Source organism: Chanodichthys erythropterus, chromosome 11 (genome assembly GCF_024489055.1).
Source record: "Chanodichthys erythropterus isolate Z2021 chromosome 11, ASM2448905v1, whole genome shotgun sequence".
Lineage (NCBI taxonomy): Eukaryota > Metazoa > Chordata > Actinopteri > Cypriniformes > Xenocyprididae > Chanodichthys > Chanodichthys erythropterus.
The window spans coordinates 31049476-31062557 of NC_090231.1; the positions used below are offsets into that span (position 1 = coordinate 31049476).

The following is a 13082-nucleotide window of genomic DNA, read 5'->3' on the forward strand; positions in this document are numbered from 1 at the left end:
TCAATCAAGTTGAGCAACTTCCTACCTAAGCTTGACATAAACCAGATGACAAGCAGTAGTGTGCCGTTTCAATAAGCAGTAAAACCATCACAGTTGAAACGCTGCTAAAAGTTATGCATCTCAGCAGGACACATTACATAATCATGGCAAACTTGCTCTAGACCAATCAGAGCACATTCCAGACTTGGCATGACTTGGCAATTAACAGTATGTGCAATAACCTCAAGGAGTTGACATATAGTGTGTAGACAAGCTCGTTATTCATGACAGTTCACACACACAAACAGATGAATAAATGACCACAAATACTCTCATCACACACTCATATGCATTTGGGTTTAGTAAAGCTTCACTGATCAGGAGAAAGAGATTAAGACGCTGGATAATGACTGGAACCTCGACAATAGAAAGAAAGACAAGGAGAGGAAGAGAAAGAGCATAACAACAGGACATTACTGTATGACATAGTAAGGAACATAAGGTCAGAGAATCAGCACCTGTGGTGTCTGAGCTGGAGACCGGCTGCTCTGCTTCAGTAGACGTCTCTGCTTCTGTAGACGCCACACTCACGCTTAGAGAAGGTCTCTCATGTAAGCCAAATGACTTCCTTTTCTTCTCCCACTGGGACACAGCCAGAGAACGCAAGAACGTGTCTCTATAAAGCCATTGGAGAAGAAGCACTCATTTACAGAGCTGTAAATGGAGGGTTGGGTGACAAATGCTCTGATTCTGAGGATAAGTTATATATAGTAGACCTGCTCTGAAATGAGTGGTTGCAGAGTACAGTACAGTGAAACAGTAAAACAGTTCAAATCATATACTAAATTTAAGCTTTATGGACTGTACCATTTTAGTTTGTCCACAGTTTTCTTCTATTTAGTACAATAACAAAAAAGAGGATTATTTCAAAGGTTAATACACACTTTCCTGATACCGTGCAGTTATATTACAGAGAGACAATATATCAGACATTTTCATTTACACAAAAACAAAAGACACATGAAGAAAATGTTGGATAATAAATAAATACATTTTAAAAATCCCTTGCATCCCACCACAGAAATACTGCCCAGTGTGACAAAAACCACCACCACTTAAGCCACTTGCCCCTTACAACCCCAAAACCACAAGCCACCAAAATATTATCCTGTAGAAAACACTGTATGTGATTAGTTCTTGTTTCAATATCCACAAAGCTGATCAGGTTTGATTAACTCCCCCCACAGTGATCCATCAGAAGAATTGTGGTAAGAGCTCAGTTACACTGAGGCATGTGTAAAAGAATGAAACGCTTCACATGAATGAAATATTCATCATAAAATGTTAAAATATTTTTGATTGTCTTGCTGACAAAGGCAGCAAATTAAAAAAAAGAATATAATTGTTAAACCCAATGCCACTGCATTGAAACTTGTTCAAGTTTGTCATCTATGTAATTACACTACATGAAATTAAAAATAAATTTAAAAAAGGCAAGTTAAAGGTTAACATTCACATACAGCACACAAACCCACACAGCCTCAGTTTCTAAGCATAGCAGCTGAATTAGACCCCAAACACCTGGCCGCATGCTGATCTATGCAGAAAGAGAGCCCGTAAATGTACAGAGCTTCAGTATACTTACTCTAAATTCCTCAGAACTGGCAAGTCTCTATTCACAGTCTCTGGACTGAAGAAAAACACTTAAATTTACACACACCGTCCATATCAATTCCAGTTAGCTACACTGCACAAGTCTCATTCAATATATAGAAAATGCCTTAAGAAGAAACTGTGCACATTCCTCAACTTCTGGTTTAGAAGTGTGTTTTTCCTTTAAGAATTTAAAAGATGTTTTTAACCATTTACAAACTTTTAACTACTTTAATCATTTAAGCTTTTAAATCTTTGAACAAAAATCTGGCAATTTCAACAATAAAGAATGACAATGAGGGAGGGAAAAGTCAGAAAGTCAGATAGGAAAGAATTATTGTCCATTCACAACAATAAAAAGGTATTTTTCCCCACTTCTAAATTTTGCTAAACATTCTGCACTACTGTTATGCCTGAAATATCAAAAATCATCATCTAGGTAGAATAACAAATTTAAAACTTCAATTTAAAAGTGTTAATTTTAGTAGAATATTTTTCGAGGGTTAGTCTCATCACGATAGCAGTTTTAACGGATCGATCCAATTTATTCTAAAATTCCCAGCCAGCAGTTGTTTCCTCCTGCCCTCCCTTCTTATGACTTTGTCTCCCCAAAATGACTAAGAATCACAATGATTTAAAGTGCTAGCACCTCCAAAAGACACATTCTTTGGCCACACTGCAGCTACTCACCAAACACTGTCTGCCTGGTGCTGTCTGTAAAAGGAGAGAGAGAAGCAAAGCGCAGGAATGTTGAGCGCCACAGAAGTAGAGAATGAGATTAGGAGATGTGCCAAATGTTATGAGGGAAAAGAGGAGAAGAGTGAGAGATACAAAGACACAAAGAGAAATAAATAAAAACAAGATAGGTAGTCAGGTAAAATGGCAAAAACAGAAGGAAAAGTAGAACAAAAAACAGGAAAAATATATACTGAAGAAAGCAAATCTGCTCTGATACAAGTAAAAGGAGGAAGATAAAAGCAAGAAACACACCTGATCTTATTCACTAGAGTGAAAACAAGAGGACTAATTCTCAGTGTAGACATTTTTATAAGTTTACAGCACAATTAACTAAAAGGCTGAAGACTAAATAGCCAATTTAGATATTTTTTGAGACATTAAAAAGTAAAAACTTACCTATTTTCCTATAATTGCACAGTTATTGCAGCAGGTTCCCCATATGAAATGTTTATCACAGCTCACACTGTTCACTCACCCCATTCAATCCTAGTTTAGCTCATTCAAGACCTTCAAGTTGTTCGCAAAATATTCCCATACCCTCCCTCCTCTAACACCTACAGGTCCTTTCACATCTCTCTCCTCTGCCTTTCTCCTCATTCCTCCTATAAGAGCATCAGTTGTTTCCTTACTTGAAGACTCGTTTTCCCTCCGTCCGGCTGGGTTGCTCTGCAGCTGACTGGGCAGTGATCTCCTGAGGAGAGTCCGTTTCTGTGAAAGACGCTCTGTGGAGAGACAGTTAGTTAGTGCAAGCTCAAGGCTATAACACCGACTGAGCATTTTCATGTGAATCAGGTCAACACATATACAAAACACAAAAAGAATGTGCATGCCAGTAAACACATCTCTCTCTATTCACTCCAAAATACACTATTTGAAAACAGTCAACAGAAGAAGTCAACAGATAACATTCATATTCTTCTTTTCTTAGGGGTACAATGCTCATAAAGCTCCTTAGAGAAAAATGTAACACTTTACAATAAGTTTAATGCTTTCAGTAGCATGAAGAACACCTTCACAGCATTCATTAATCTTGGTAAATGTTAATTTCTATATACACCATGAAACATAACATTGTTTTTAACATCATTTATAATTTCAGATAACTTCTATTTTAATATATTTTAATATCATTTATCCCTGTGATGGCAACGCTGAATTTTCAGCATCATTACCGCAGTCTTCAATGTCTAATGATCCTTCAGAAATCATTCTAATATGCTGATTTGATGCTCCAAAACATTTCTTAATATTATGAGCATTGAAAACTGCATAATATCAAAAAAGTCTTTATGGACAAGTATTAAAGGGTTTTTCTGTCATTAGTTATTCTCCCTCATATCGTTCCACACCTTCATTCATCTTCAAAACACAAATCAAGATTTTTTGATGAAATCCAAAAGGTTTTTTCATCCTTAATAGAAAGCAATGAAATTAACATTTTCAAGGTAAAAAAAAAAAAAAAAAAAAGGTAAAAACATTGTAAAAATAGTCAATGTGACTACAGTGGTTCGAGACTGACAGGGGAGAGACAAATTTGTTGAATAAAATCATTATTTTTGTTTTGTTTTTGCACACAAAAAGTATTCTCAGTGCTTCGTAACATTAAGGTTGAACCACTGTAGTCACATTGACTATTTTAACTATGTCTTTACTACTCTTCTGGACCATGAATGTGGTAATTTCGTTACTTTCTATTGAGGATAAAAAAAAAAAACCTCTTGAATTTCATCAAAAATATCTTAATTTGTGTTCCGAAGATGAACAAAGTTTTTATGGGTTTGGAACGACACGAGGGTGAGAAATTAATGACAGAAATGTAATTTTTGGGTGAACTAACACTTTAATTTCCTTCTGCAATCTCATTCTCAAATTCTTCATCTGTAATTAATTATCATTATAGTTGACGAATGCTTTCAATTCTTAATTTTATTAATTATATCAGAATCATTTCATAAACGAATAAATGACTATCAGCACTGGGCAGCTAAAACACCAGTATGCTAATCTAATGAAGCGTGATCCATCTGAAGAAACTTTGCACATTAGAGTCAGCACTATTTATCATTTCGCAGACAGATGACAACATTGCTGCAATGAGCAGAAAACTGTGAAAGGCTTCTTCTACAGTTCTGCTCAGGAGAGCAGCTTTCAGGGCTTCTTTAGTGTGCTACAATAATCCTCTTCTGCCACTGCCAAAAACCTCCCCATCTCCATTTGTTCAGAGTACTATTATGTAATATTTATACTCTGTTTCTGTATTCTTGTTGAACGCGTCTACTAGATCACCTTTTGTCTCTGATGTATCTTGTCAAATATCAGATATTAATGCTAGTGAGAAAAAAACTGTCATCAAATTAAAAAAATATATATTACATGTGCATGAGTGTAATATGTAATTGTTAGTTAAGAAAAGTTTGAAATGAGATGAATTAGTTGAAGTTAACCTGGCTCACTGACTTACTGGATCTATAATCAAAAATCCAGATTATTTCATGTATAACATGGACTCTAAACGTCAGCATCACATCAGTAGCCAGGACAAGTTCAACACCAAACACCAAATAATTAGTCAAAGGCTCAAAAGCAGCAGGTGATGTAAAATGTGATACAGACCTGTTGGAGATTCTTGAGGTTTCCTCTGTTATTGACCTCTCCTTTTTTAACCTCCGTCTAGAAATCCCCATGTGAGCTATGTACTGACTCATAAAAGAGCGCCCCCTAGTGAATAACCAAGGATTTGTGAGAAGAAGGAAGAAGAAATAGAGAGAAAAAGGTGGAACAGTGATGGGGGTTACATGGACAAACAGAGGGTTAATATGTTGACAGGACCAAAACAATAGCAAGAATCAGAGAAAAACAGTCCCAAACACCACCCAGTGTCATAGAGAAAATACGCAGCACTGAATTAGTAGAGGAGGAAAACAGCATATGAATTGTTATAATTAAGTATACCAAAAGTGACTGGTCACCAGTGTTAAACAAATATTACAAACACTTACTCTATAGGATTATATGACACATGGATGTTTCAGAAATAAGGCAAACTTTATGTATTGTATATAATTATTTATATATTATGCAATTTAGTTATCACTATGCATATAAAAAAAAAAAACCCATAGGTAATTAAACTGATTGTATCATTTGCGGTGTTATTGGATTTAATGACTGTGCTTGTGACTGGCCATGTTCCTTTGTGACATCACATAAAACTGGCAAAACATTTAGTGGAAAATACTAGCTCAGATCAACAGAGCTGATAGGCAGTCCAAAATTGTGCCCAGTTCAGGACCTTAAAGACCAAACACATCCTGTCCAACCTTACAAGACATTCCTGTAGCTCTACGTAGAGAAGAAAGCTTCCCAAATAAAACATTCACTTTCCACATATATGTGCAAGGACTGTTGACTCAATGTGCTATTTCAAGTGTTGCATTTGGCCAAAGTGAAATGTCTTATTGTGACTTGGGTAAACTGGGAAAAGCAGCCAACCAAAATTTTTCACATACCCCATATGCAAAATCCTGCATTGAACATCTGATAATATGAAAATTTATATTATATTTACAAGCTCTTAAGCGAAAGTAATGCTGTTCACTCATGTTACCAATCAAATGAAAATCTTTATTTTTTGTCTGGATAAGCATAATAGTATATTTTCTATGCAAAAACAATTGTAAATGGTACAGTAAACAGTAAATGGCTTATAAACAATAAGAATGGTGGATCGTTTGAGCGGCTGTAATTAATTTGTGGTGCATCTTGGGTGCCACGTGGTAATTACATAAGACTCAGAGAATGTAGTAAATAAAATGCATTGCATTGAGCAAATGAGCAACTAAATGAATCAAGGTAATTAGGCAATATGTATAAGGACTTACTTTTCCTGTTTCCAAGCTATTACTCACACTCTATTGGTAATACCTGTACAGTAATTATATTATATATATTATATATATATATATATATATATATATATATATATATATATATATATATATATATATATATATATATATATATAAAAAACTGTACAGATATTACCATTAGAGTATGAGTGATTGCTGCTGTCTTTTTTATGCAGACATAAAGCTGAGTGCAGGAATGTGTGTTTATCTCCATCACACCATCATTCACACAAGACAAACACCCATACAGCCAAAGAATAAACAAATCTAGAAGGAATGTTTGGTTTGGGCAGTAAAAGTCTCTACTGTCAGTCAAATAACAAGGTGCGTGAGTGTTTGTTTCCTGTGGGTCAGCAGTGTCATTATGAACAAAAGCTAAAACAATTAATAATCATTTTTGTTAACAACTAAAGCTGAAGTAAAATAAAATATAAAATATGAAAAGTGTCAACTTGGAAACTAACTGAACTTAAGCTGAAGTATTCAAATAAAAAAAGTATTAAAAAAAATATAATAATAATAAAATATTATATATATATATATATATATAAAAAAACAACATTGGACAATCCTTCTCAGACTGGATTCACATCTGAGAAATTTTAACTACTTTAACTATCATCTTTTTTGTCAACATTTTCTTGCCTACAATGTCAGAGCTCAAAGGTCTTCTTCAGTGCTTAGGTTATACTGCCCCACAGTGGACAAAAATTATAATGCCTTGGGGGCATATTTACAGTTTTTCGCTCATTTTGGTTAATGAAAGACATTGTAAAACAAAACATTCCAATTTATTTATGTCAGTATAAGAATGTATAAAGACACACCGCACTGTTAATACTCACAAGTTGTGTTCCGGCTCAGAGGCGACAACAGACTCGGCTCCATTAGTCACCTGAGCGAGGGGTGGAGTTGGGGAGCCAGAGGTTGTAGAGGAGGGGCTGGTCAACACAGGACTGCCAGGAACAGGAGAATTAGAGGAATCTGACTGCTGAGGGGAGGCTGTGCGCATCACATCTGTAACACACATAGTGCAAGTGAAGAGTGAATCATATAACCTGTTATAGCGTCCGAAACAGTGATGTACAGACACCGGATGTGTGAAACAGCCCAAACGCCTTCAGTGGAAAGCAGAAGGTAGAAAAACGGGGAAGGACAGAGACTGAATTGAAGATACCTAGTGTAGGGCTATTAGAAGAAACTGATACGGTTGGGGAAGCGGGTCGAAAGGAATTATCTGGAAGACTGTGAGATGATGACCGCCGGCTCCTCCTGCCCTCCTGCTCGCTGGGGTTCAGTTTCCTTCTGTCTCTACGGATGTTAGGTGTCGCTTCATCTGTCTCACCATCTTCATTCCTGAGGGCATTCTACAAAATATACAAAACACAGAAATCATTCAGGATTTTTAGAGTTACAATCTCGATCAAAAGTTTGGGGTCATTTTTTTTATATTTTTGAAAGAAGTCTCTTATGCTCACCAAGACTGCATTTATGATCAAAAATACAGTAAAAACCGAAATATTGTGAAATAGTATTACAATTTAAAATAACCGTTTTCTATTTCAATACATTTTAAAATGTAATTTATTCCTGTGATGGCAAAGCTGAATCCAGTCTTCAGTCACATGATCCTTCAGAAATCAGTGTAATATGCCGACTTGCTGATCAAAAAATATTTCTTATTAATATCAGTGTTGAAAACAGTTGTGCTAGAAACCATAACATAACCATTTTTCCCCCCCAGTTTTCTTTGATGAATAGAAAGTTCAAAAGAACGACATGAATTTGAAATGGAATTCTTTTGTAATACACTTTACTGTCACTTCTGATCATTGTAATGTCTCCTTGTTGCATAAAAATATTTTCTCTTAAAAAACAATCTTACTGACCCCAAACATTTAATCAGTAGTGTATATGCTTGAGAAAAGTTGACAGATTACATATGTAGTGTATGAGGTGCATTGAGAGTTTACTTCATAAATGGTGAACTGTTGTTTAAGGTCACTTTCTGTGCCACTGCTAGTCATGTATTTCTGGACGACGCCTTCCATTCCTAGCTGCTCCAAACAGTCTGTCACATCATAAAATGAGTCCTGATCTGGAAGTGCTGCCAGAGTCTGAGAGGACAGAGGAATAAATTCACATCAAGAGCACTGAGGTGCAACATTGGTAACTGCTGGTGTGAATCATGGTTGTAGATTGCTATATGTCTGTATATCTATGTTGTAGTACCTTGTTGATGAGGGTCATGGTGTAGATGAGCAGCTCTGTGTCCGATCCATTCTTCGCTGACAGGATATCTATTAGGTACGTCCAAGGCTTCACACCTGAAACAGGCAAAGTATGCGGCTATGCTTTCTCAAAAATTAACACATACCCACTGTAGCTTATATCAAATAAGAATAATGGCTCAGCAATAGGGACGGCCCAAGGACAATGTGAGTGCATTTCGGCCAACTGACAGAACCAAGCAGGCCAGTGTGGTATTCTACATTCACTATGTCTTACAAACAAAAACCTCTTGTATTGTAAATTTTTCTGATATACTGAAAAAAAAAAAAATTGCTGACCTAAATATGTTGCATTATCTAGCTGGTAACACAGATGAGGACTTGAAACAGCAAAAAATGACTCGTTTTGGAAGTTTAAGTTGAAAAAAAACAGAAAATGGTTTTGTACCGTGTGACGTGTTTTTCAACAATAGTATGTATATTAAGACATAGGTGTTATGAATTCATTTAATTATTGTTAGTTATTAAAGATTTTTTCTAAAGAAACTTAAATGTCTAATCATTTTCAGTCACCTACTGAAATACAATGCTAAAAATAGGCCAGTTAAAATGTTTTTAGGTTAAAGTCTGCTATTGCCAGTTTGGCCAGCAGCAAATTGTATTGTCAAGTCTTTATGATAATAACACACATACACACACAAATTATTAAATAGCACATAATGGATTCAGAGAATCAGTATTAGGAGAGAATGTTTAAATGTTTAACCTCTCTTTCCATCCACAATGTTGACAGCTTGAATGAGGAGTGGACTGTTGGACTCAGTGTATTCCACAAACACTATCAGCAACTTCAGAGCTGTCTTTACAACCAGCCGAGACTGAAGAGACAGAGAGAGATTGAGAAAGAGAGGCTAATAAACAGGCAGCACTTACAGTCCTCATGCAGAAGATGGCACTATCAAACCTCAATCTTTTTAATGCAACCAAGTGCTGCTCATAATTGTAAGGATAAAATAAATGCGCATCTCCAACATTAATAGATTAATTTATCTCTAGTGTTTTGTGTTTGTTATAAAAAACAAAGATTGGTTCAGTCTTTATTTTTGAGTTGCTTGATTACTCATTCTCATCTCATTTTCACTTCTTCTTTGGCATCACGTGGAAGTACATGACCTCAAACTGATGCTCAAGATGACCAAATCCTTTACGGTAAAAAGTGTACAAATCTCATGTCAACAGATTCACACTAACTTTACATTTAAAAAAAGCTTCCAAAACTATGCATAAATATTTAAACTTGTAATGAAGCAAACTCAATAGACTATGATAAACATGCTCAAACCTGAAATGGTTACACAACAGTTTATTGTGCCCCATTTCAAAATCAAGTAACCCAATCATTTCTGTGGTTGACTTGGAAAACCATTCTCCCATAACAGTAATATTTAACTTTAATAATAAGAAGTGAAGGTTGAGAGTGAAGATCATAAAACTTGATTTTGGTGCAGATTCACACCTACATTTCTGTACTAACTTGTATGTTTCTGGCCAACCTTATATTTTTTTCTATTGTTACATTGCCTTAGGATGAATTGACTGTTGTGTATCCCTTTTTTTATTATTTACACATTTAGCAGACTCTTTAATACAACGCGACTAGGAAACAAACCTATGAGGTTGGTGTTGCTAGCCTCATGCTGTACTTTTTGAGATATAGAAATGTATTAGTAAGTTGTGTTGGATAATTTAGCAGATAGGCATCTGCTCAATAAGTAATCCTGCCATCAGGAATCAAATTATTTTCACATATCATTTAACTTCTGCACATTTATCTATAAATTATTAATTGATTGACATGTGGCATTTAAGAGTCAAGCTGCATTTATATGCGGCCACTGATCTAACTAATACTGTATTGTGGTTAGTATTTACAGATGCTGTGGTGTGCATGTTTGTGTTGCCATCACTCACCAGGCTGCCACTCAGTGTGTACAGCCACTGTACCGTCTCGTTGTGGTTCACAACACCGTTCATTCCATCCACAAACAGCATGATCTGACTGAGAGCTGGGAACAGGACAGTAGAGTTTAGCATACAGCGCCGGCATGCCCTTAAGGACCTAGTTATTTGTCCTAAAGCTTTCCTGTTTGCTGGTCTAATTCCATCCAGTATAAACTTCCTGTAACAAATGGCCTACTTAGCCAAAAAGTCTTTTGTGCTATTTGAAGTCAAGATGTGTGGTGTACATGCATAATAAATATATCATATTCTTCTACAATTGACTGCTTCTTTTAGAAACTCTGGACGGTAATACATACACAGATCTGTAGTCATGTCATGTTCATGATTAAAGACTGAATCAATACCCTGCTAACTTTATATAAAAAAATAATAAATAGAAACATGCATGAACTATTTTTTTAGCATTGTTGATGTGCTTCAGTAAACACACTGTGTTGAGAACAAACCTCTGAGGATGTAGTTCTGGTAGTTATGATCTGCCTCAGCACCCACTTTAATGAAACATGTCAGACCCTCAGAGAGCACAAACTCTGGAACCAAGTCCTTATCATCCTGTGCAATATAAAACAGAATTAAATCTGCTGTGTACAATTATGATATACACTATACCATTCAAAAAAAAAGTGTGGGATCAGTTAGATTTACAGTATGATTTTAAGAACCATGTGACATTGAAGACTTCTGAAAATTCAGCTTTATCCTCACGGGAATAAATTACATTAAAATCTATTAAAAAAATTACAATAATTAAATTACAATAATAGTTTCGCAAATTTACTGTATTTTTGATCACATAAATGAAGCTTTGGTGAGTACAAAAAAATTCTTACGAACCCCAGATTTTATGCAAATGGTAGTGTATGTTTGCATAAACATGCTTTGACAATGGTACGTTTTTCTGTTTACAACCATGAGCGTGTGTTTAAAGGTTATAAACTGCATAACTAATAATAAAGAAGGCAGAATGCTCTCTAATTACAATAACTCAGTAGATGCCCTTTACAGGTATTTTTATGGTAGTGTTAAAGGAGCCATGACATGAGAAATCAAATTTTTCTTGAACTTTTGACATATAAGAGGTCTTTGTTCCATTAAAACCTTCTGCAAGTTTCAAAGCTTAACATGTCCTCCTCATTATAAACAAAACATTTTTGAAAACCAAACTCCAAAAACGGCTTGTTTGGATATTGGGGGAATTGTGACATCACACAGGCAAATACATCTGCATATGCCCTCCTCCAGAGCAAAAACTAATAGTTTTACATCATCGCACCACAGGCAAAAGCACATTGAACCCATTATAATCACTGACGCGGTCTATATCGGATATAGTATACAGATGCATGTTCAGTTTCTGACGTATGCCCCAGGAACTTGAGTCTGTCGACAGGACAAATGGAACAATGAAAGAATGTTTGCTCTGAAGTTTGCTTAATAATAGAAAAAAAAAATCCATGTTACCCCTTTAAGGATATCAGTATTTTTTTTTTGGGACCTGTCTTCCATGAATTATTGAATGAACCCTTCTTTCTTATGCTTCTAAAACCTTTTCAAATGGACTCAATGCACGCCTACTGCCTAGATATTTTTAGCTAAAATCTCTACACAAACTGGTAAAGTATTCTCCCAAAGAAAACAGCATCAATCTGTCATATTTCTAACTGTCGATCACAACTAATTATATTATAATATAGTATATTATACATACATGATCTATATATAAATGATGTACTAGAGTAAACATATAATTCAGTATATTATAAAAAAAATGACACTAAGTGTGTCTGGAATGTTAAGGTGGAATGTATTAATACAGCTTCGTTCAGTTATGGGATATTTCCTCAGGATTATACTTTCTGCTTAATTTTCTCACAACTTCAGCTAAATGTGGAAGTGATCACGCATAAAGTCCACTGTAATACAATATATATGGAAGAGATCAAGTTATTGTCACTTATACAGTTCACTCTATTAGACTGTATACTTTATTTGCTCTGTTCTGACTCAATATCTGCAACATCTCACAAGCCTAATGTATCTCATTCGCATATTTTTCTCCCTTTAAAACATTTTGTGTGTATGTTTCATGATCTGACCTGGAAGAGTTGCTTTAAAGAAAACAAGGACCGCCGGAGCTCAGGGCCATGGGAGTTATACAACTTCTCTATAATAGGGAGAAAGGAAAAATAAGTCAATCAAAGGCAACAATACCTGTATCTAAGAGGCAAAGACTGTTATTGCAGAGACACATATGCAAAGAGCACTTAGACACACCTCATCAAGATGAGAATCAGCAATGAAAATGACCACCTACGTAATTTACCTACTGAAATAAAGATTAAAGTTTACAGTATGACGGAGACATCAGTATCCACAGCTGGCACTGAACTCACTCCGCTAGCTAGATCTTAGCACAACCGTGTGGTGGTAAATACAAGTAAACCATTTGCATTGATAAAAACAAGGCATCATTAAGCATCAGATCTTAGGAAATCTCTCACTAGCTTATCATTTTAAAAGGAATTTAAGAGGAAATGAGAGGTGGTGTCAC

General features: G+C 35.5%; 1 protein-coding gene across 7 annotated transcripts in view; it reads right to left on the reverse strand.

Moving 5' to 3' along the window:
• The window catches only part of fhod1 (formin homology 2 domain containing 1), a 60383-nt gene that overhangs the window by 15145 nt on the left and 32156 nt on the right, over positions 1-13082 (reverse strand). For 3 of the 7 annotated variants that reach the window (XM_067402337.1, XM_067402336.1, XM_067402341.1), the window contains exons 4-16: positions 12628-12695; positions 10978-11083; positions 10481-10575; positions 9276-9387; positions 8511-8605; positions 8252-8395; positions 7456-7645; positions 7124-7295; positions 4984-5088; positions 3000-3092; positions 2323-2346; positions 1625-1669; positions 498-655 (exon numbers count right to left, since the gene is read on the reverse strand). In XM_067402337.1, the coding sequence (XP_067258438.1) occupies positions 498-655; positions 1625-1669; positions 2323-2346; positions 3000-3092; positions 4984-5088; positions 7124-7295; positions 7456-7645; positions 8252-8395; positions 8511-8605; positions 9276-9387; positions 10481-10575; positions 10978-11083; positions 12628-12695 (1407 nt within the window). The remainder of the gene's footprint in view (positions 1-497; positions 656-1624; positions 1670-2322; positions 2347-2999; positions 3093-4983; positions 5089-7123; positions 7296-7455; positions 7646-8251; positions 8396-8510; positions 8606-9275; positions 9388-10480; positions 10576-10977; positions 11084-12627; positions 12696-13082) is intronic. The other 4 variants (XM_067402340.1, XM_067402338.1, XM_067402339.1 and 1 more) reach the window with 4 other exon arrangements.